At 40.9% G+C, this 25,433-nt stretch overlaps 1 protein-coding gene across 1 annotated transcript; it reads left to right on the top strand.

Moving 5' to 3' along the window:
* Nucleotides 1–1,640: 1,640 nt before the first annotated feature.
* On the top strand, nt 1,641–24,661 carry ZDHHC8 (zDHHC palmitoyltransferase 8; the record flags this gene model as incomplete). The annotated part of the gene is made up of 11 exons (XM_010163828.2): nt 1,641–1,762; nt 5,637–5,794; nt 8,945–9,117; nt 9,799–9,901; nt 13,073–13,164; nt 14,502–14,543; nt 14,854–14,986; nt 15,871–15,988; nt 16,672–16,781; nt 19,756–20,792; nt 23,661–24,661. Coding segments are annotated over 11 exons (2,260 nt in total), but the record flags the coding sequence as incomplete, so codon positions are not given.
* Between the last annotated feature and the right edge of the window lie 772 nt (nt 24,662–25,433).

The following is a 25,433-nucleotide window of genomic DNA, read 5'->3' on the forward strand; positions in this document are numbered from 1 at the left end:
TCCTTCTCCCCTACTCAGCCTGGAGGTTTGGCCCTGGCCACAGACATACCTTGCTCTTGGCTTTACAGTTCATTCACCCTGGGTAGGATTTGTCCATCTTTTACTCGCTCTGGAACAGGTGGATTGAAGCACACACAAGGAAAGGTCCTTTTAAAAGCAGTTTGCAGCAGTGCAACATTAAAAGCCTGGCTGTGAAGAGGAGGGGAGAGTAAAACAATCTCTTCCTGCCTGCTCAGAAAGAAAGGGGAGGAGGAAATGTGGTGCCCATCTAATGTTGGCCACAACAGCATGTTTGACACTGTCTCTTCAAGGTCGATAACACCATTCTCAGCTGTTCAAAACAGCGTATCGGTAGCAAAACCAGTGCAAATTAGATTTGGGAGAAAGCTGGTTGTTTTTATTTTTCTTTCTCTCCACAGGCTGCAGCGTGGCAGACAATCAGATTCAACTGTAGGTGTAATTTAGGCAGAATACAATCCAGAATATGTGGGCTGATATGTGATTTATGCTGATGGTGGCAAGGTGTTGCTCCTGAATGGCTGGAGTCCCTCGCTTTCAGGCAGGTAGAAATCTAAGGAGCCACTCAGTCAGGGGTCTTACTTTTTTTTAAAGAGATTCTTTGTCCCACATTTTTCCATATTTGTATTTGCAAGATTCACGAGATTGATCAGATTTTTCCCCTCAGCAACCCTATAACACCAAGCCTCTTTATGCAGAACAAAGAAGTAGATTTGGTCTAGTGTTTAGAGAAAAGCTCTGGAGAGGTTGTAAATGGCTGAGTGAATAAACTCTGCCTTTTATTGAGTAAAGTTGCCTGGAATACAGGCTGTTTTCTGCCTTGTTCCTGCCCTTCTTTCTGGTGGGAAGTGTTCTTTGCAGCTAGAACAGTTTTCTTGTAACTAAGAGCCATTTCTCCATCCTGTTTCCAAAGTCTCCTACTTTTTCTCCTTTACCCTTTATCTTCAGTTCCTCTCAGTTACATTTGCCAGGTAGGCACAAGCCTTTCCAGTGTTTCTGAGAAGTGCTCATGTGGCAGATGCCATCCACTTTCTTTTCAATATTGTGTTCTTATGTTCTGCTGACACCTGCAGAACCTGTGCTCGTTCTGACTAAACCTTCACCTAAAGAGAGGTTTGGTAGTGTTGGTTCTGAGTGTTATTTGGAGTTGAAAACCACTCAGGGAAGCATAATGAGAAATTAGTGTGCTTCTCTTTGTACCTGCTGTGGAGATCAGTGGTTCAAGTATATTATTCTGCTTTACACCAGTGAAAACTGAAAGTAACACCAAATGCAACAAGGCTATATAGAGGTAAAAAGAAATGCAACAAAGGCTTTACACAGAGAAGCAAAATGCCAGGTTGCAAATAAGGCAATAGGGTTGCAAAGCCCCATGAGCCATGTGAACAATTGGTGTTCTCTGTGCTGTGGAACAAAGCAGCTTTACAAAGGGTGTCTGCAGTGTACTTTAAATCACTGAAACTGGCTCTATGGAAATTTCTGTTGTTAAATTGCAAATTCAGCCTTGCTGTGTGGCTAACGGGGAGGGGACGAGATTACTTCTCAATGTGATGATAATGAATGGGAAGAAACTGCATGTTACAGCCAAAAGAGCCCTTACCTATTACTTATCTTCTCCACAGGTGCCCCTGGTTGACAAAAGCCATCTCCCCAGCCATTCCAGTGTACAATGGGCTCGTGTTCTTGTTTGTACTGGCAAACTTCAGCATGGCAACTTTCATGGACCCTGGAGTTTTCCCACGAGGTAACAGAGAATGGGACTGTTGGGGCGGGATTTGAAAACACAAGCCAAATAAGGTGTCAGGTATCCAAAAACACTGTTTGCTGACTAAACCCCTTTATTCTGGTATTCTTTATTGTAGAGTTTATTTATTTATTTATTTATTATACTCAGCTGACAGTAGAGGTGGGATGGTAGTGAAATGCTGGATACCCTCCATCTCTCTTCTGAGCTAGGAGATGTCAGTTGTCCTTGCAATTGCTCAGACTGGCAGTCGAGGGCATAGGGTTGCACAGAATGGTTCTCCTTGAGTAGCTGTCTTAACTGATGTGATTGGGATTGCCATTCCCTGTGTCATGCTGGCACATTGGATTTAAGTCACTGTCTTCACAATAGGTAGCAGAGCATGGTGGAAGGGAGAGGCTGAACTTTCTGAAACAGCTTCATCAAAGCAGACCTTCCAGAAAGCCTTAAAACAAATGCAAAAGCATTGAATGCTAAAAAAGAGAATGATTAAGGCTTGCTTTAGAGTGTCTAAAAATGTATACATTTAGAAAGATAAGCCTGCTTAAATTAGTACTGATTCACAGCTGATTGAATAGCATAAAGATTGCTCAGCTTTTGTAATGGGAACCACAGTGCAGCTATCTCTTTTAACACATCCTAATGAGAGAATTACCACCTCATTTTGTCCAGCTTCCAATAATTATTCACATGCAGTTTGCAGCAGAGATTCCTCTGGGCAGTCTTGCTAAACCAGTGGATCTGTGCTCTCTGCAAGCTGTGCTTTCTCACCTCTATTTACTGAATTCAATATCTGTTTTGAATTGATACCTGACAAGAACAAGGTACCTGTGCTGCTGGCTTCCCTGAATAGCAAGTGCCAGGTTTCTCCAGGTAGCAGGGTCTAATGATGAGTATCTGTCTGCCGTTCCTTTCAGATGAAGCTTTTGAACCCTTGTTTAAGTGTTACAGCACTCCAGTTAAGGAAATAATTACGTGTAGAGGCAAAGGCAAGATTCAGTTATTTGTGCGAGATTAAGTGATGCAGTGTTCAGGTGCTTAAAGGTACAAATACATGCTACTGAGATTTTCAAAAGAGCTTTCAGCACTTAGAGCTTTTACAGTCTTTCCTGGACTTCTTAGTTCCTCCATCTCACCAGAGATAGCAGTGGTTAAACATGCTTTGGGTGTGTGGTTATCGAAAGCATCCATGCTCTTTGACTTCAGTAGGAGGAGAGCTGGAATAAAATTGTTCAGTTTTGAAAATCTCAGTCTAGGAATCTAGTATCATTGTGCAGTGTAGATCCCTGAGACTGGAGTCTGCAGCTGGCTGCTCCCTGCGCCCTCGGGGTGACCAGTACTGAGTGCATGATAAATTCTCACCTTTCCTTACACTTCTCTAACTTTCTCTTCCAAACAAGACTTAGTTTTTAAAGGAGAAAAGCACTGGGAGATTAAATGGAAACTTTGGCTCTTCCCTCCCTTCCATCTCCCTTAACACAAGGGAGTCAGGTGCAAAGCAGGAAGAGGAGGAGTTTCCCACAGCTCACCTTTCTTCTGTTTCTTTCCCTTCACTTGTGGCCTTGGCTCTATAACTCTGTGCTGTGCACGTGCTTGGTCTGGAAGAGAGGGGAGTGGGGAAAGGATGAGAAAAGATATGGAAGTAATCCTGGAAGAAACTGATGGAGTAGGAGTTTAGATGTGTGAAGGAAGAAAACTGATAAGGAAAAGATGGAAAAGACTATAAATACCAGTGCTGAGAGAAAAGAGGAGCAGATGTTATTTCAGATCACAAGTGTGCATGTGAAAAAAAGCTATCACCACCCCACGCCACCCGCACAGCTGCCAGCCTAAGGAGTTAAAAAATTGTAGGAGTGATTTAAAATGAATATACAATAGATGTTTGCTTTCTGTTATTGAAATTAGCTCTAGTCATCTTTGTTTTCAAGCTTTTTAGCACATTTCTGATAGTTACAAATTTACTTCAAAAACCGCAACAACAATTAAGCAATACAAAAGCTGAGATTCTAATGAAATCACATGATTCCTTTAAGGAAGCTACCAGAAGTCATAAGATATGTTATAAAAATATGAAACTTGGCTGCCCTGTGTCGCTGAATCATAGTGTGAGAATCTGTGTAGTAAGATACATTCCTCTGCCAATATATTCTTCTGCTCAGATCACTGAAAGCTGGAAATAAACCCATTTCTAGCTATAATGTATATGCTTACAGGTTCTGTGGCAGATATAATTTGAGCTATGGGGGGAAGCAAGCCCAGTTCATTTTTGTATTTTTGAAGAGGACTTGAGTTAAACTCCAAGTCCCATTATTCATTTTTTAATCATTTTTTAATTTGCTGGCTCTCTGAATGTTTCTGGTATGAATCAGGATTGTCTCTGTGCAAGTGAGTTGCCAGTAGTACATGAAAATGAATGAGAAGGAAAGGAAATATTAAGTCACTGAAGCTAAGGCTACCCTGACAAATCTGATTTAAAGTCTGGGTTGAGACTGGCAGTGTTTGTTGCTGGGTAATTATAGATACCAACTACAAACTGGCCTCCAGTATTTTTGAGTGGAATCTATACAAACTCTTCAAGTGTGTGTCAGTTCTGCAAGACTAGTGTGTTTATACGCGTGTAGGTATATACAACGTACAGACTTTTTGTCTGCATAGTCAGTTTTTTTACAAGAGCTTAAATAGTTTGAGTGTTCTAGTGTCTTGTTTTCGTACGCCTACATGTATTATACAGCATGGGCTAGTTTATAATAGTATTGAAGAACCTACAGATTGTGTTTATGGAAGTGCCTAATGGATTTAGAGTCTAGCTGTCATGAAGGAAGATTAGTTATGAAGGAAAATTACAGAGAATGGTGCCTGTACAGCACTCTGCTTCCATGCACAAACATTAATCCAGAGAACACTCTTGCAAGGTAAATACTGTAACTCAACCAGACCCCAAGTTCATCTAAGTAAAAAGAGAAATTCCCTCTGAAGTCAGTAAAAATTGGATCATTTTATTAGGGATAACACACCTAGAGAAGATTTAATACAGAACTAAATGATGGTGATTGATGTCCCACTGGGACAATATTATCAAATTCCGCCTAATTTGGAGCCAGTCAACCAATGCCAGCTGCACTATAATGCTTAACCAGGTGTTAAATAGATGTGAACTTCTTAGATTTTCTCTGTCAAAACGAAATGAATAAAGATTACAAGAATCTAGAATAAAATATGAACTTTCATGAATGTCATTCTCATTTTTTTTCCTTTTCTTCCCAATATATATTTGTCTATTATAGACTGGCTTTTATTTTCTGCATTTATTTTTAAATGACTTCTTTTCTTAAACAGGGCAGCGCTTAGCTGAGATGATAAACCATCTGCCCTCCATGTTGTCCCTAATAAGATGACTGCCATATTGTCATCCTCATCTTACTAATGACTAGCTTGGGGCCACAGAGTGAGGAAATTAGAATACAGGACTTCCTGATTCCCAGTCCTGTGCTCAGATCAGTAGACCATGCTGCTTTTGAGAGAGGTGAGATCAAGGGTTTGGGTGATTTCCATCCCTTTTTTGGCTCTAGTCTGCAGCTTATCTTACTCATCCGGGTTGTAAATGCTGACTAAGACTCAAACACCTCTCTTGTCCAGGGGCTGGTGAGTAAGGGAGCACGGCACTCCTATGGAAGGCGCTAAAAAGAGCCCTGATCACTGACGTGTTCTGTAGCCCAGACAACCTGTTCTGACAGTCCATCACTTCCACCACTGTTATTTCTCTGACAAGCCCAAGAGCACATGCACATCCCCTGTATCCAAGGCACTGACTGGATTAGCTCTTTTATCTTTACCCTCTGTTATTTCCACTAACTTTTAGTTTTGCATTGAGCAGCAGATGAAGATGAAGATAAAGACGATGACTTCCGAGCTCCACTCTACAAGAATGTGGAGATTAAAGGAATCCAAGTACGGATGAAATGGTGTGCCACCTGCCACTTCTACCGTCCTCCACGCTGCTCTCACTGCAGCGTCTGTGACAACTGTGTTGAGGTAACAGTTCTGTTGATTACGTGATCTGTTGGCTTTGCCTCAGTGATAGGGTTGCACATACTACAGGAAACATGCAGTTGGGTGCTTCCCCGAGTATTTCAGTTCTTGAAGTTCCAGCTGTAAGCCTTGTTGATGGACTCCTACTAATTAGTACCATTCAAAACATGGCCCTCAGTTATAATATATGTTACATATGCAATAATGTTTCATTTCAGCTTTGTTGCCGGTGAGAATTAGAATAAAAATTAATAATGCTGGCTATGTCTTCCTTGAAGTACCGAAGACATTGTGAATGTAAAAAAGGGGTGAATGAAAGAGTTGATGCAGGGGCAGAGTTTAAGAGAGCAGGAAATTCAGGGTGAACCATTGTAGCTTGTCATGTGTGAGCTTAGGGCTGATCATTTAATTTGGATCAAACTGGTGCCTACATTAGTGGACAAACAGAGAAGCTAGAATGGGGTGTGAGCTGTAGGAAAAACAAACTCAGAATTCAGGAGTGGTTCTCCAGTCAGTGGAAGGACTCTGTGTTTGTTTCACCACCCCAGCTCAGAGCATGAACTTGTTCATGTTTCTAATGTTGATCGCTCTAAATTATGGGACTTTCATGTTTCTTGATTGCCCTAGGGTCTTTGTGAGGCAAACAGGATTTTTAAAAAATAGCTCCCAAACAGTAAGAGGTGCTTTTGGGCTATAAACAGCTCCCAAACTTGTAAGTATCCACAGCATTGTATTGCCAGGGGGAGTTTTTTGTTGCTGAGCTAAAAATTCCACTTCTTAAGGATCATTTCAGCTGCAAGGTCTATTTTTTTTTTTCCACTAGAAAGATGAAATCTTTAATATGTCTAAAATATATTTAGCTGTGCCATTAAAATGAAAGGAATTACTAATCAGAAAGGGAAAAATACCAGAGTCAGCGGGAGTGCTGTGTGCACCATCTTTGTCCTAATCCTCTTTGCCATAAGCAAGGGAAGAGTCCCAAAGAAAGCAGCACAGTTACTGTGAGAGAAAGGCTGTCTGGGTTTGTCCTGTGTCCGTCATTTTCTCCTTCAGAGCCATATATATCTAAGTTATAATTGTCTGGAAGCAGTGCTGTGCCATTGATAAATGGTACAAGGCTATCCTGTTGTGGAAGGCCTTAGAAGGATGTGGCATTTGAGAAGATGGAGAGTAAGGAGCTGCCAGAGTCCCTGAGTAGAGGGGAACAGCCACAGCTATTCATAAATTGTGTCACACAGTTTCTTTAGATTATTGTGAATTGTTGAATAGATGGATTTTTTGTAGAAAAAGTCATATATTCCTGGTTTCAAAGCGTGTTTTCACTAATTCTAGATCCTGAGGATTGTGTAGATGATGGTAAATTCTCAGTTGTCCCATGGAATTTCTCTCTTCTGCCCTCCCCAGTGACTCAGAGTGAAAATTAATTTTCAACAAATTAAGTTTTCTCAGAAAAGGATAGCTCTAAACTCACTGGTATAAACACTTGCAATTTCATGCTGCCATAAGGCCTCCACGGGAGTCAGTTCTGCAGCAGAAATGAAAATGGGAGAGAATCCAAAAGTAACATAAAGAAAATAGCAGAATGCAAGGTGACTCTCCCTAGCTCTCCAGAAGTTTTATTGATGGTCAGATCAGCTGAATGTTCCTTACTATTCTAGTGGGCAAATAAGAAGCTCTGATTGTATAATTAAATTATGATTGCTATGGAGGAATATAGGCAAAAAGCATTAATGACTTCTGCATCAATAAATCATGGTCTTAAACAGCATGCTTTATTGATTCTTGTGATGCTTATTTCTCACTCACCTGTCTATTCTACAAGAGCTTGGAGACAGTGATAGGAGTGACTCCGCTGGCGTTTCTGCATGGGACCCATTCAGGGTTGTAATTCACAGCTTTCCACTTTCAGTCTAGAATGTGCTATAAAAATTCTTTTCCCAGCTATAAAACTTTTGAGCTAATTTGATAAAAATGAACAAACGACAAAAGCCAACAACATTTGCAGAAATAAAATCGGTTAAAACTTAGTCTGCTGTGACCAGGGGGACCCAGAAATGAATCTGTGACAAAAGTAGTCAGGTTTTTGTTTCCTTTACTGAAATGTTTGCAGTAGGTACTTTTATAGTTTCATAAGGGATAGATACTTTGGGCTGCATACAAACAGATTTGCAAAATAGATATTACATATGCTATGTCAGCATAGACTGAAATTATCTTGATTAACTTGCCCCTCTCATTTTCTAATGTGCTTTGAGAAAGCTCTAATCAATTTTCTTGTATTTTGTAAATTTTTGGTGCATACACTGTGCAAAACTTAAAAATACCAAAACCCCTTTGTCATCATCGAGGAATGTTTAAAAATAGCATTACCACAAAACAAGGAATAAACAGTTCATTTGTTGATGTGATGAGTGTGCGATATCTGTTCTGAAGAATGCAGAAATAAGAAGAGTTTATTTCTTGCACCTGATCTTGTCTTTACATCAAGAGTAATCCCATTGAAGACAGTGGATTTACATGCTTATAAAACTGTGTAAAGACACTTGAAAGGTGTCTGTGGCTTGCCCTCATTACTAAATCTCCTGTTAAAAGGATCTGACTTCATGAGGGACTTTGAACTTTTGACTGAGACAAATAGTTAGGTTTGGGTTCATAACTATTAATGAACTTGTGCAGAACTTTGCGTCTTATCTAGATATTGTTTTTCTTTTGGGGACCTGCTTGGTCTTTTGTCATGTCCATTGTTTAAAGTGGATTCATTCAGCTTTTTGTAAGTACAGAAAATGGGGCAGAGAATTCTGCAGCAGTATTGCATTTTCAAAACATTATAGGTTATGAGAACTTCATTGTAATTGACTCCTCGTGCTAAGAATGATAAAAACTTAGTGCTGCTTCTGCTGGCGCTAGCAGCTAAATAGCCTGTCTTTTTTTTTTATGTCCTCTCTTTGAACCCTATAAACACTCAAGTACCTCTCCTTCCATAGACACAGAAACCACTTAGTCCTAAGAAGAGCCTTTTAAAGAGAGCGTAGCATGTTGTAAAGCTGCAGAACTAGCCTGATGTCATTTTACATGATGATGGTTCAGATTTATCTCAATGTATTTCCTTTCACCATTTGGATATTGTTCCCTGTCTCTCCCTTTCTTTACAAGGATTTTGACCATCACTGCCCATGGGTCAACAATTGCATAGGACGGAGGAACTACCGCTATTTTTTTCTCTTCTTGCTGTCCTTAAGTACGCACATGGTTGGAGTATTCACCTTTGGGCTCATCTTCGTATTAAACCATATGGAAAAGCTGGGAGCAGCTCATACCACCATTACGTATCCTTCTTTTTGGTCTTTCAAGATACAAGGTGGCCTTGAGGAAAATGTGAAAGCATGAATCTGAAGATTTGTCTTCCTGGAACTGGTGGAGATCTACACCTCTCCTGATCCCCCATTGCTGTTCCCCTGTAAATACTTACTGTAGGTTTTACTCTGTACCTATCTGACCTGTGTAACCATCAATTGCCCCCAAAACTATAGCTGAACTTTTGTCTATCTCAATCTTTGCCGTGACAACCCAGTAGAAGAATATGCTACCTCCTCAAATTTTACTTCCAACTGGGTATGACTCTAAACTGCTGTGTACTGTGTACAGTTTTAAATACAGGTACTGCATTTTAAAGCAGAGGTTGCTGTGGAAGCAGCCCCGTTGCATGCTGGTGTAATACACAAAGCCCTGGCTCTGAGGAGTGCTACTCCTGTTGGTAGATTAGTGCAGAATGGTCTTTACAAGATGGTTAAAGCCAGACTCATTAGTTCACATTATGTTTTAACCATCTTGAGGATAAGAACCCAGGCTAGGAGCAAACAGACTTTGAGATAAAATTTAGTTAGTCTAATTAAAGGTGAGAGACACCCTCCCTATTTACAAGATTTTTTTTCTCCTTTTCCTCTACCTGTCCTGCATAGCCTCTTTCTCCCTTCACTCATCCCAGTTTCCTTAACTCCTGGATACAGAATGGCTGTCATGTGTGTGGCTGGGTTATTCTTTATTCCAGTCATTGGTCTCACTGGCTTCCATATTGTTCTAGTGGCCCGAGGGCGCACAACGAATGAACAGGTAAGAAGCTATCCTTTCTCTGTGTTTGTGGCTAAGATGTTGAGTTGGAAGGAAAGTGAGCAAATCAGCTTGGATTGCCTAGTTTTTTATTTTCAGATTTTTTTCTTGAATGTACTACAAGCAAAGGTTTCCCCCTTCTAACCACAAAGGATCATCCCAGGCTTATTTACCAGTTCAAATCTACTCATGGCCTTGAAATAGGTTGTATGTGGTGAGTACCATCAACCCTAGAAGTTCAGACTTTATGAGTCAGACTGAACAAATAATGAGATTGAATGAAAGAAAGAAAGGAAAAGATTAAATCATGCTTTTGCCCTGTCTCCTGATATTTTGAACTCCCCCAGCTAACCCACACTGCACATAATAAGATCTGAGCTAGCTCTTTGTCTCACTTTCTTTGTCTCTCTTGTTCTCATGCATATGTGCACACGCACACAGAGAAGCTATTGGAGCTAACTTGTTTTGCTTCTCCAAACCATGTGCCAACGTGGCATCTTGTGCCAAAAAGCCTGTAAAACTTTAGTTCCCCTGAAGTTACTCAAATGTATATAATTCACATCCTCTGTGTGGGTGATGCAGACCTATATGTGTGTGCATATCAATACCATGATACAGGTGATAGAGATCTAGTCATGGGATCGGGAGCATGCCCCTGCCATTCAAAAGGGGTAGCTCAGTTAGAAAGCTGGACACTGGGTCATGCAGCATGCCCGTCAGCTGCACACAGCACTTTCAGCTTTCTTCCCAAGGCTAATTAATTATGTGCGTTCCAGTGCTTTACTCTCTCACAGCTCCAGCTCCACAGCACCCCTCACACATCTTGTTTTTTTCCACATCACACTTTTTCACTGTTTTTTTTTTCCAAATGCATTTTTACTGCCCTGGCATCTCTGGGTGCTCTCTAGCTCATACTGAGCAGAGTGCTGTTCTGGCTGTCCTGCAGACTGATGGCTTCATGCTGATGTAGCTTGTATGGCTGCTGTGCAGACTGTAAGAGCTGAAGACATCTGTCTGAGGCCAAGCCTTTGTAAACTAGGATGAGATTGTCTCCTATCCCACAAGAGACAATAAAGACTTTTATCCAGAATAGCGTGGGAGGTTTGCATAACCAAAGAATCTGAAGTCATCCTGAATTGTTGCCTAATGTGGACTTTGAACAAAGCAGGCTTACTGTAGCTGTAGATTTTTAAATACTTTTCTCTGTCCTGCTTGGAATCACCTGCTCTTCATTTTAAAATTGATTTTGTCCAAGTATTAGGTTTTACAGTGCTAACAATAGTAGCATGAAACTCAGGGCATTTTGGTCTCGTAGTCCAGATCATGGTATAATCTATCTTCTTGTGTTTGTGGTTACACTAACATTTAGGAAGGTTGAGAATTTTGCATTTAACTTGATTGGAAAATGCATCCTAGCTTGGTTTGGTTTCCTGAGCTACCAAACCACTTGAGATTAACTCATCTTCCCATCCTGTTTTCTGAAAATTAAATATAATCTGGTCTTAATTTCTGTTTAGCCATATATACTGCCTATGTGTAACTGGAGGATGGATGTTCCCAGCCTTCAGGTCCCTTTCAAAGGAAGCGTATCTAAGTAATTAGAGCACCAGACCAGGAGTGATGGATATGAGATCTGCTCCTGGCTTTGGCACTGTTTTAAAACATTAACTTTTCTCCTGCAGTCTCAGTATTGATTCTCTTTTCTCACACTGTTAGTTATCTGCTGTCAGCTTTCCAGTTACAGTATGCTCACCTACACTTGTCCTCTTTTCCCAGTATATTTTGTAGGCCAGTGGCACAGAGATTTCTGGTGTTTTACTGTAAATTTTTGGTATTTGTTCATTCCGGACTTCATAGGTTTTGAGCATTCATAGACAGACTGTGATTTAGGAGTGCAGCGTGGCTGAGTTTAGATGTTTATGGGCTTTCTGAATGCCTCTGAAAGTCTTTTATAGAATCAAAATAACCCATAACCCAACATCTGCTCATATCCTGGTATTTTTAGTTTCTGAATAGAGTAAATAAATATCCTTCCTTCTGAGACTGTTCTCCATCAGTGGATTTCAAACTACTTTAGAAATCAAATTGATATAATTAGTAATGTGATCTGTGAGTTAGAGAAATTTTATTTTCATATTGTGTTTGAGAAAATGGGCACAGAGAGATGAATTGCTTTGCCAGCATCTGGCACAAGTCAGCTTAAGCCCAGGATTGAGTGCAGATGTGCCAAATGTCCCAGGCCCATGTTTTAGTCATCAGGTTACTCTTCCAACACTCAGAACTTCCAACATTTCTCTCTTGGCCTTTTAAAGAGTTTTATGGTTTTTAGGCCAGCGTAATATATTGCAAAATCATTTAATAGTCGTTATTTTATGTGCAAGTAATTAAAAGTATTTCTGGTGCTCTGTAAACTTGTTGCTAGATCAGAACTATGAGTTGATTAAAATGCATTACTTGCAAATAGCAACAGTAATGCTTTTAATGGCAACCACTATTAATCTCTCTGGCTTTATTGGTATTTATCCCCATATGGTTACTTTCAAGTATCTGCCTGTAGAGTACAAACCCTTTATAATGCTTATGAAGCTTTGAATGGATCCCACCAGTCTAATGAGGCTTGGCTTTTATTAAACTAGCTCATTTCCAAGCAAACATCATAATCACCAGGGAGTTCCTGGCACCCTCCCGCATAAGGCAGTGGTTCATACTGATTGCTGCTGGGGATGGGATACTGTTAGAGAGGAAACATTGCTCTCATCCAGCATTGCTAATGCTGAACTGACATTCTTATTTGGAGGGGACTTGCCAAGGCAGAGGAGTGGAAGTGACAGGGGAATGAAAGGGACCAAAACAAGATGTCTGGCTGATGGCAGACATTAATCTAACACAGGAGCAGAATGGAGGGGTGAACCTGACCACTTTGAAACACAGTCACATTGAGCTCACTGCCCTTTTGGGAAGGGATCTTTAGTTGGTGTGCCTGCTAGCTAGAAGCAGCTGACGGAGGTGGTGTGTGAGAGCAGGAGAGAGGAAGTGCAGCATTTGGAGAAAAAGCATCTGTTTGGAAAGGACAGTAGGATCAGAGCAAAGCATACTTGTTCTTGGCTTTCTGAGGGTTGGATGATGACTTTCATATAACCAGAGGTTTGAGCACTGTCCTGAATATGTGTCCAGGTGACAGGTAAATTCCGTGGGGGAGTGAATCCTTTTACGCGAGGATGCTGTGGAAATGTGGAACATGTGCTCTGCAGCCCCTTGGCTCCCAGGTAAGAGAAATGCTCTCAACTGGGAATGAGGGAGGCAGAGTAGTTGCTGGGACAGAGGAAGAACGCATGCTTGGTTGGGCTCACAAGTGAAAGACCACTGATGAAATAACAGGGAAGTGTAAAGCAAAGCACTCCTGAAGGCAGACCACTGTGATAGCTGCTTCACAGTTTCATGGCTGTAACCTGTCCAAGCAGTGGCTTTCTTTGTGTAATTCATAACCTTGATCCCAGAAATGTTTATTTGGAATGAGCATGTCAAATTATATCAAGAGCTGATACTCTTGTCTTCACCAACTTGTTTATCCTGTGGATTTCAGTAACAAGGTGAGTTTCAGTATGTTATCATTCTCCCAACACGACTTTTTGCACTGTACATTAAATATCCAGGTATTCTAGTCTACTGGAGAAAAGGAAGGAATCTAAAATCAGCCTTTCTCCTTAAAACTTTAATTTAAGACCACTGTGGTTTTCAATCTCGTTGGCCCTTTCATTATCATAAAATAGATTTTCAGTGAGGTCTACGTCACGGAATTTGGGATTCTATTTATGGCTTTCTGTTTTTGGGGGAAATGGATTTATTTTTTCAGATTTTGAAATCAGGATTTGAATGCAATAGATCAGATGGAATATAAATGTCCTAGGTGCTGAGCTGTCCAGCCTGCAAACATGTTAATAATGGTACTGCATGAAGACTTATTTGAGCCTTTTCAGGATGTTGAGCAATTCCAGACCCTGACACAATTATCTGCCTTTTTTTTTTCTCCTTCACTATGCAACAAATAAGTTCTAGAGGTTTGTTACTGTGTTAAAGTGAAGGTGCTGGAATAGCTGCTTCTCAGAGTTACCAGACTTGAAAATCAGGTCAAGATACTTTGAGAGCCAGATATTAGAAGTTGGGAGACACTTCTGTTAAGAGGGGTGTGAGTACTACCATCATGGCTATTCTGAGACTTTTAGCAAGCAGAATATTTGTGTTTCATGAAGACCTGTTCAAGTTGTCCTGTATATTGAAAGTCACTGAGCCATCAGTACTAGAACATCCTATTCACTAGATAAAACAGAGAAAGCTCATGTCAGTATTGATATTTATGCATTGTACAACCACTGCCCAATTGCACTTACAGAATTCTAGTCCACTGGAAAGAAATTAGATATCTAAAGTCAGCCATTTCCCTTTAGATTTGTTGCTTCCTATAGACCTGTCTGTTTCTTTTACCTCCATTTATTTGAACACTCTAAACATGCTACAGAAACAAGTCACTGTGTGGTAAACTAGAACTGACAGCAAATCATCTTCTCCATGTTAATTGTCCATGTGCTGGGTCTTATTCCCCCAGTCACCATCTTTTACTGCAGGGAAGCTGTTTCATGTTAACTAGGTAAGATCTAGTAAATGGTTTGTATTGGTGGTAGGCCTCTCTCTCTTCATGTGAACTGTGCTCTTGTCCTTCAGTGCTTCAAAAATTGCTTGAGTTTTTTAATGCTTCCTCTCCATTTGCTCACTAAAAACCCCCATAGATCTTTTTATTGCTTTTTAATTATTATATCCATTGAAATAAATGGAGTTTGCTTACCTAGATTCTGACACATTCTTAAATCATACCCTGGAAGCAGGAAGATTTTCTTGTCTCTATGCCTTCTTCTTAGATTATTGTTTATTTTAATTATGACTGTTGAACAATTAATCAGGTACATAGTTGAGCCCAAGAAGAAGCAAGCTGTGAGTGTGAAGCCTCCTTTCTTCAGACCTGATTTATCTGAGCGACAGATCACAGTGAAGATCAGTGACAATGGAATCCAAGCCAACCTCAACCGGAGCAAGGTAAGGCAACCTTCAAGCACTGCTTTTGTAGAGCATGGATTGAACATTATCAAGCCTGGGAATGAGTTTGTCATTGAAAATCTCTTTGAGATGATGCATTTTTGGAGAAAGTGACAGAGTTTGACTCCTTGTCATGTACTTCATCTTCTGAAAGTAACCCAGGTTCAGTAACATCAGCTCTTGATCCAGTAACAGCTGTTTTTGCAGCTGTATAACAGAATGCCTCTGGGCATCTTTGGGAAGCAGGGATTATTCTAAGAGTTGCCACCTCTTGGTGTTCAGGTAATTTGAACTAACCTAACACATTGCAGAAACCATTGTACCACCAGGTCAGCTGTTCTACTTCAAAGAAAGTTTTGAGCTTCCACACTGCAGGAAGGCTTGAGGTCCAGGTCCGGTGAAAGGAATATTGGCTCAGAAGCCGAGTTCTCTTCTGTCTTCTTTTTTCAGTTTGTTTCTCCTGACACAAAATAGAGAGAAGGATTAATTTAGTCATATAAAAAGCAATGGATTCAAAAGACACCACCTTGCAAGATCTTTGTGAATAGTTACTTGTTACACTCTTTGGATAGTTACTGGCTGAGAACCGCTTGCAAAGTTGCTGGAAAATGCTAGAAAACACCATTGTCTTCTACCACATATTAACTAGCGTGGTAATAATGTTATTTAGCATGCCAAGTAGACAAGGACAGTGCATTTAAAATTACACTGGCTTGTTATGACAATGCTGATTTTACACAACAGTCCTTGTCTGCAGTGAATGCTAAATCATGTTTGTCGTTACAGGCATAGGTAGTTCTTGTTGTGTGGTACAACCAGCACTCTGAAACATGCTGTTATTTAACCAAGTTGTGGATAATGATTGATTCTTTGGTCATTTTCAGTCTAAAATTAGCCTGGAGGGTCTGGAGGATAAAAGTATGGATGTGCAACCACCTCTCCCACCCAAAGGAGATCCAAGCAAGTACTCTGAGCTGAAAGGGCAGCTGGGAACCAATGAAGGTATAGTTGCATGATCAGTGTTTTATTTTTAATAATAAGAAAATATGTTAGCCTTTTAAAAGGCTTCTGGTACTCTTTCAAAACAGTAGTTGGATCTGGGTGAAGGGATTTTGGTATTTACAAGAGCTCTGAGCTAGGGGAATTAACAGCAGGAAAGGGAGAGAAAAGTCAGCTTGAAGCGGCTCATTCAAGGCTAAGTTGGATATTTCATTTCAGTCTTACAGAGTTTTAAAACCCTTTTAAACCTCTTCATATGATTTTGATAAATTTTAAAATGAAAGATGTTTTGAACTAAGGAATCGGATATTAGCATGAAATGTTTAGGCATTACAAACTGATTATTTCATTTATGAAAATGTGAAATTAAAGCTTTGATACTATTAAAAAGCTCTTTTTTTTTTCCCCCAGACAAAACTAGTAACTGAATTCAACACAAATATCCAGTATTTCAAATTATGGCAAAATTACTACTTAACAAAATATGTCACCCAACTTAATATAGTATACCTTGCTTCTTCTTCTCTTTAGGCTGCTGATCTGGCAGCAATGGACTGTTATTTCCACAGGGTCCCCATTGATTTTGGTGGAATTCTACACCAAAGGACTGCAAGGAATTAGGGATGATAATGTTCTGTCCACACATTTTATTAGAAAGTTGTTTTGGGTTTTTTTTCCTTTTACAGAAGGTGGCCTTTCACCCAAACTGATCAGCCCTCCTACACCTGCCATGTACAAATATCGACCAGCTTTCAGCAACAATCCCAAAGTCCACTACCATGCTACGGCTGAGCAGGTGAGTGAGCTTGGGAGAATCTGCTCCCAGATAACACCAGCCAACATGGAGCTGAGGATAAATTCACTGCAGGGCTCTAGTGAATGTCAGAGTGTAAAAGTAAATAACAGCACTTGGCATTGTTGTGCAATAGTGTGTATTTTCACTGTGCTCCTTATGAAAACATGTCTGCTTTCGCAGCTTTCCTCTGTTGAGCTTGACACGTCTGTCCTGCTGACAGTCATGCACTGCTGCTTTACCAGTGTCTCAGCCTGATCCTGAGATGCTGAGAAGTGTCACCTCCCATTGGCTTCTCCTAACACAGGTGCCAACTCCTATTCACTTCAGAGGGAGCTGGGCATGCTTAGCGCTTTTCTGGATCAGACCCTTTAGCCAACAGACATCATGCTCAGTGATTCCTTAATATGCCAGCTTGCAGAACAGAAACAACTTTTAAAGTATCTCAAGATATTTTAGTTAAAATTAATGGAGAATTCCTCATGTTTGACCTTCATTAGCAACTTCTCAGTGCATTTGGGTTATATAATGGAACATAACACTTGACATAATTTCCTCCTGTCAAGAAAACTGAGGTCCAAACAATTGAGAGACTTGCTCTGGAATTTTGACTGTTTTCTCTTTTGCTTAGGAGTTTTGATACATTTTACACTGTTTCCTTTGGAAGCAGAGTGCAAAACTAAGCCCACTGCTAATAGGTTTGTTTTTCTCACTTCTTTCTCATGGATTTGTTGCAAACATTCCTTGGCCTCCCAGGATCTGAGAAGCAGTTTGAAAATCACTGGTCTAACTTGTATATTTGCAATATGTATCCAAATCTTCATACACCACTGGAGATACCCTTAAAACACACGTACCACACACAGTGCAGTTTTCTTACAATTAATTTCATCAGCTCCTCCAGTGTCACCCCTGCAATAACAAGAAAGGGGTTATACAAGTAAGGAAAGGAAAATATGGTAGAGATATATAATTGACTACAGCAATGCTGGAATAAGGCAGAATGTTCCTTAAATCCTGAAGAAAACTTTCTAGTATCCTTCTCATTTTGGAACACAGATGGTGATAGATGATGGAATTCCAGCTACCACCAAGTTTGGGTTTTAGTTTACTGCAGTAATTGTAATTCTTATTCTCTGGATTGTCCACTTAATGAAGAAAAGATTGGCTTATGAAAGGGAACATAAGAACAACAGTGTGTTCACTGTATCCAAAAAGTTTAATATCCTACCATATTCACCTTATTACATGAAAAATGGCTTGACATCCAATTCAAAATATTCTATTTACAGGCATCAGCTATTAATTTTGATCTGTGTAAGCAACAGATAGTGTTTTGTGTTCATGATGCAAAAAATCAGAGCGCCATGGAAGGCAGGCTTGCTTTATTCATTCAGTACATAGCCATAGATGCAATATAGATACAGGAGAGGTTCTCATTAGGCCAGGAGACTGGGCACTGCTATGAAATGATAACAAGGTACAGCATCTTCACTCTAAGGATAGCTGTTTCAATCGTAACCTAAAAAGATATTGTTACTGTAGGTGGACTGGTGTGCAAACAATCAGTTTTGTGGACATGTTCAATTTTATAGTAGTTACAACTTTCTAGTAGTCAAGTGGGAATATTATAAAAATGAGTTCACTTGGCAAGCTGATAGGATAGCATGTATTTGTCTGACAAGCCATATCTAACTATAAGGTACAGAGGGAAAGAGAATAATTGGTGTGAGAAATATCTTATTGTCTCTTCTTTATCAGTCCTTCAGCTTGTCAGTGTAATTCTGCTTTTGAGCAGTGAAAGCTGTTAGGAAAGAGGGATCGGGACACAAGCATAAGTAGCGCAAATACACTTATAAGCTACGTCACAGATGTCTCCTTCTCCTTTACAGGCTGTCACTTGCTCTCCTTTTTCCAGAGAAGGCCAAATTTAGCATCGTGCTCTAGAAGATAGTGAGCTGGTTTGCATATTTCTCTATCTTCTTGCTCCAAGAAAAAAAACTTGAAGAAAAATTTAAAATAAAACAGATTTTTGCCAGTTAAGGCTTTTTTTTTGGATAATTTTCCTTTAAAAGAAATTAGATAAAGAACAAACTGCATTGACTGCATTTCTGATTAAATATGTGATTGATAATAATTATTTTTTTTGCAGAGCCAGTGTAGCTAATTTATTGTGCATTATGGAAAAATCTTCCTTAAAAATAATAGCAAAAATTCTTTGCATAGCACAGAATGGCATTTTAAGTGAACAGAACTGTAAGCAATCTTTCACAGAGTAAAACAAATTGAAGTCCTATCTGTTTTCAGTGCACATAAATAAATTATGGCCTATGTTTCCTTCTCTGATGGCCACTCTCTCCTACACAGGCAATAAAAAAAAGATAAAATTGCTTCGTTTTGCTGTCTAAAAGGTGAGGAGGAGCCTCTCTGTTTTAATTAAGCTTAAGTGCTTAATTTTGAAGACCTATGACCAGAAATTCAGAATTACTGAGTATTCATAGCTCTGAGTAAAGTGGATCAGAGTGTGCTGGTCCCCAGTGTGTTGAAATAAAGCCTGAAGTATTTCTGACTCAGCACACAAAACCAGACATCCCTCAACTCGAGAGCTATTTGTAGAAAACTTAGAAGTGCATTTTCCAAGGGCAGTATTATCAGGTTACAATCTGATTTACCTTGACCGAGACTTGAGTCTGAGTTTAGAAGGTCTCTCATTCTGTGTTTTTAGTGTCAATGTATTGACATATTAATGACTATCAATTTTATTTAGCACTTCTTAATTACTCCTCATTGCTTCTAAGGTCCTTCTCCATATGTTGAACAGGAGTTAGGAGTTTCCTTATAATGAACCTGTGTCATAGCAGGGCTGAGAGTCTGTGAGACGACTTCCAGCTCTTTTCTTCCTGTGCACTCACCAAGGAGAGTAAACCTGTACTTACATATCATTGGCATCTGTTTCTCATATTCACCTCTATTTTAGATCACCATGCAGGAGGGACACAGTCAAGGGGCTCTGATAGAAGAGGATGGCAGGAGCCTTGATTACCAGTCCGAACCCAGCTTGGACATCCCCAGCTACCGGAAGAGCTCCCTCCACAAGACCTATCAGTCTTCCCCACTCCAGATAGATTCTTTTGCCATCAATTCACGATCTCTAAGCTTGAAATCTGCTGGCAGGAGAGGGACAGACAAAGTGCCCCTTCATCCAATAAAGTCTGAAGGGGCGGCTTCCACCCCTTACAAAAGCATCTTTTCTCCCAATTCCCTGTCAAACAGAAATGGGAGTCTTTCATATGACAGTTTGCTAAACCCCATGTCACCCTCGGGGAGGAAGTGCATCGCCCATTCTGCAGTCAGCTCCGTTGGGTACCACTCCCCATATTTATCAGCCAAAATGTGCCATCTACGGGGCAGCGAGCTGCAACGCCAACCACCACAGAGCTTCAGCCCAGTGCTGGGGGGTCCAGCTCCACATCAGCGAGACCCTTCCCCAGTCCGCTACGATAACCTTTCCAAAACCATTATGGCATCCATCCAGGAGAGAAAAGAGATGGAAGAGAGGGAGAAGCTCCTCCACTCACACCCTGATTCAGTGTTTGCAGACTCGGGTGTCTATGACACCCCTAGCTCTTACAGCCTTCAGCAAGTCAGCACGCTCTCTGAAGACCCACGCAGCATGGCAATGAGATATGGATCTAGAGACAATCTGATGGCTGCTACCAGTTTTAGCACAAGGAACCCTATATTGCAGTCCTCAGTGTCTTCACTCTCAAGTGCAATGACAAGAGCACCAAGGACTTCCACAACCTCTCTGCAAGCTGATTTAGCCAATAATAATGTCCAGTCCCATCAAGCACTACAGGGCAGGGTGAGCAATGGCTCCTACAAATCCCCAGGCCACCAGGTCCCGTCGTCCCCCACAGGGATGCCTAGGTCACCCTCTTATGGAGGCCCGAAGGCTGTCTCGTTTGTAAACACTGTGGAAATTACAGAGGTGCAATCAGTGGGAGCACAAAGGTATGTACTGCTTTAGGTGCTGCTTAGCCACGTGAATCTGTTTGCAAGCATGTACAGAGCACTTCGCTGGAGGCACAACCCAGATTACATGTTTACTGTAGGCCAGTGAGGGTGGGAGGCTTGTGGGTGCTCTTCAGTTCTGTGACACCCTCATAGCAACCTCATAATGACAAAATGTTTGCACATTTGCTGTAACTTGAACTGCAAGTGGTCCATTAAGTTGTCAAAGTCATAGTGATATAGTGTCTTAGCTGAACTGGATAATTATTTGCAAGATAACGAGGCAGATTATCTCTCCTGTTATGCACAAAAGGATGGAGCTATTTTAGTTTGCTGCCTAAAGGGAGGCTTGACCCAGCCATTGCTTGGACACAGAGGCAAAGCTGGGATCACAGCACGTGCAAGTGCACCCTGCACTAAGGAGCAGAGGGGCTGAAACCAGTCCTGGAAATTGTTCTGTGTATTTAGCTGTGTTGAGTGTCCCATAATACAGAACTGGTGATAAAATCACAGACCATCTTGCATTACTTTAGGGGCTTCGCTGTCTCCTTCCTTTCTGTGAGAAAGTGTGGAGAGAGAGGATTTGCTGTACTGAGAGCCTGAGTAAGTGGTGTCTGAGCAAAATCCTCAGCTGCAGCTTCTGCATGCGCTTATCTTTTTTTTTTTCCTTTTGGAGCCTATAGGCCTTGGCATGAAAAGTCTGAGAAGAGCTACATGATCCCACTTAGGATGCAGTATTTCAGCCATGTTGAGGCCTGGAGGGCTCATCAGAAATATCTAGGTTTTCTTTGCAGCTGGCACTTACTGCACGTTGCTGTCCTCTCGTTAAGGTCTCAGGTTTCTCACTCTGGCATTATCCAACATTTTAGGGAAAGTTATTGTAATGTGGGAGAACCATTATTGTAGGTCTCCTGAAGTTTAGTGCCAGCAGGTTTTTCCTCAGTGTTTTCAAGTGAATTGTAATTGTTAAGATGATTTGTCTACTGGTAGAAGATTTAACATTCAGGAGGTAGACAGCCATTCTCTCTTTTTCATTTGTATTAAAAAAAAAGAGTTTATTTCAGTGAAAGAAGACCTGTGGACTTTCTTTTGCCCCTCTGCCCTCTGTTTGAGACCTGGATGTGTCAGCTGCTGCTGTAGGAAAGATGCTAATATGAAAAGCTGTTTGCCTGTTTTTAGTCTCTTGGTTCTTGGTTAGGCTGTTGGTCCCACTGGTTTTACATTGTGCTTTTTTAAAACGTAGAGCCTGTAAATTCACTTCAGTTCAGCTCTTTGAAGTAATGAAAAATACAGTGTCTGGCAAAAGTGGTCTAGCTATTAAAATAACCACAGATCCCATCAGATGTTAAAGAAAATTGCAGATATACAATACCACTGCAGAGGATTTTTTTTCCTGAAGTTCCTACAGTCAAGTCAAGTACCTAGATGAATAAATAAATAGCTTAACAAACTTGAAATTTTTTACCTGGGGAAGCAAACCTCCCGCAGGAATCATGTGCTTTGTAAACCTAGCACATTTTTGCTGTCAGCAACAGTACAAATGACTTTCCCTTCTCCCCTTGCCCCTAACACTCCCTATCTCCTTTCTGCCTTGTTTAACTGTGTTCTTTGGGAGAATTTCAGCACTCAATGAGGGATTTTGTAATGCTTTGGTGAGGCATATGTAGAATTTGATCCCCACATATTTTGGCTGTTTGGGGATACAACAGCGTTTTACGAAACCACACAATATTATTTCTATATTTATGTGTGTGTGTTTTGCTGGTTCAGATACCCACGACTGCACAAGCACAGCTTAAACACATAGCAGGAGCTGGGCTGGTGTGAGCTGAAGGACCTGATGCTGCAGCTCCAGGGTACAGCTGTCAGACCAGGTTGCCACATAAAAAGTGCTTTTAGTTTTGGAGCTATTCTGAGCCTATCAAGAGCTGTGTAAAAGTTCGGGGTAGTTTGCTTGTTTTGCAGACTTATGTAATGAAATAAATTGCCTTTTGAATTCAGTTAATCCATCAAACCCTCTGGCCTCCAGAAAAAGTCAAGGTGGTCTGAAATAGCTCAGGCCGCCTCAGTTTGCAGGCAGACAGAAAATGTTCCCTTCTGGAAGGTATTTCAGGCCCTGGTCACTGCTGCTGGCGTGAGCCAGTCTTAAACTTCAGACTGAAGCAAACTCAAGCACACATCCACTGTACTGTAGTAAGATGTGAGAATACAGCAGACTCTGGTTGTCCTGGCACTTCCAGAATATACACAAGTTCTTTGGTAGGCTTTTATCTAATTACTTTGTGAGTCTTGGGGACAAGACACATTTATCTTGAGTGTGTAGTGGCTTAGATTTAAAAGATCTTTCGAGGAAAACCTGTTGTCCATGCTCCCTGGCAGTAGGTCATAAGAAAGGAAATTATTTTAAAGAGTCCATCTGGAATATGGTCTTTAATTACAGGCATCCTAGAGTGCTTCCTGACTTGATTCAGTTTGTGTCTTCTGTCATAAAGTCTTATGCTTCACCTCTCATGTCTTTCAGAGATGAGCAACATAATTTCGTTTAACTGGATATTTAACTGGAAAGTGTTTTTTTTCTGAGTATTTTATTTTTGATTCTAAGACACAGTTTGGCTTAAGGTCGACAGTGGTAATAAAATTAACAAATATTATTGGGGTCTGATCCACTAACCTAATGGCTAAATTAATTCTCTCATTTCAGTGGCTTTTCATCAAGTGCATTGGCTTCAACCAAGTTGCTCCCACGCTTGAGTATTTTGCAACACTGGGACTCAGGGTGACAGGGATAATTGTTTAACCTAAGTGAGGCCATTCTGTATCACACTTTGGTCACTAACATTGCATCTTTTAATATTTCTTTTGATGCAGGGATGACATGCAGTTGAAGACACCTCACAGTAAAATAAATGGACAGCCAAAAGGAATATCCAGGTTGGGTTCAACATCAAGTTCCCAGGGGACGCCTGTCAGCCCTGCTAGACACTCAAACGTTAAGAAGGTGTCTGGAGTTGGTGGAACAACCTATGAAATTTCAGTGTAAAATAAAATTAATTAAAAATAAAGAGCCATCCACTCAGCCAGCCATGAAGCTAGGAGCACTGTGAAGACTCAAATAACAACAAAGAAGGAGCAGCAGCAGCCGGCCACTCTCCTTTTCTTGTTTTGGGTTTATTCTGTTTTCATCTTTCTCTTTTGGCCAAAAACCAGCTTGCAGCCTTATTCTTGAGGGAATAAAATTGTACAGTCTATCAGACTTTTCTTGAACTGACAGGCGGGGAACTGGCTATGACCTAACACCACAACCACAGAGCAGATTTCTTTCATGCAAGAGAGTGCTAAAGCCATTGTGCGCGTGTCTGTCCAACAAACCTGTTGTGTACCAGTCGTGCTGTGCAAAAGTATGGTCAGTCCAGGATCATTCAGTTTTTGCCATGCCCTTTCCCAGTTCTTCTGACCAGCGATGTGTCCGGCAGGAGTCAGAGGCCCAGCTGCTGTTTCATACGACATGGAAAGCAGGCTTCCTGAGCGGGGCAGTCTGCGTGTGCAAGAACTGCTCTGTGTCCCCGAGGCGTTGCAGGTCAGGTTGCTCCTCCTGGGAAGGAGCAAGGCAAGGGCACTTGGGCCATGAACGCCATGTCATCTGTAAAAGCCTCCCTGCTCCCTGGTCCTGGATGGAAGCAGGAGAAAGGATAGCAACAGCTTCTCACTGTCTGCCGTTCGCCTCCGTGTGTGTGAAATTGTGTGTGTGTGCGTGTGCGCGCGTGTTCATCTCTCGTGGAAAAAGGACCACAACACCAGTAAGGATCTTCCACTCTGACCTCTTGCTCCCTCTGGTTTTTAAAGGCTTCTCTGACTCAGAAGCAAAACCAAGCAGATAAGAAAGGAAATGTTTGGATGGGAACATATTTTAAACAGCCATCAGCTGCTTTCCCTGCACCCTCCTTATTACCTGTTGGATTTAGGCAATAACATGGTTTACTGCCTTGCCCTGGTGCCGTCTGTGTAATCCTGCAGCAAGGTTATCATGATCTGTTGAATTTACAGTGTTTGTAACTGAGCCAAGTGTACATCTAAAGGATATAAATTTTCTGTCTGCCTAATTACTAGCACATTCCCTCTGATCTTCAATACTGTTAGACAAAGGATTTTCCGTTTGGGTTTTTTCCCCCTTTGGAACAACTTTTTAAAATAATACCCATCAAATCTACTTAACTTTCTGAGGTTTCCTTTTGCTGTCTCCAGAAAACTCAATTTACTTTGTTGGATTTAAAGACAATTTTACTATAAAAAAACAAGAAAGGGGTGCGTTACTTTTGTCACAAATATGAGGACTTTGGCAAAGCTAATTTTGGGACAAATAGAATTTTTTGTTCTTTTCTTTATTCCTTCTCTCCTTTTCCTTCCCATTCAGTTACCACCTCAGAAGTCCAAAGTACTGAGATCTGGACCAATGCTAACTAGCCAGATCATGTGTGCAATTCAGAATATCCTGAGTGACTGTTGCCAAAGTCACTAAAAATGTTTATTTATCACTGAGCCAGTCAGCATACAAAACCTCAACTTCCCACCTGGTTCTCCTGGTGAATAGTTTGGCTAGAGAGCTAAGTTCATCATTTTTCCAGATATTTGTTTCAAGGGGTT

Source organism: Antrostomus carolinensis, unplaced genomic scaffold (genome assembly GCF_000700745.2).
Source record: "Antrostomus carolinensis isolate BGI_N321 unplaced genomic scaffold, ASM70074v2 scaffold45472, whole genome shotgun sequence".
Taxonomy (NCBI): domain Eukaryota; kingdom Metazoa; phylum Chordata; class Aves; order Caprimulgiformes; family Caprimulgidae; genus Antrostomus; species Antrostomus carolinensis.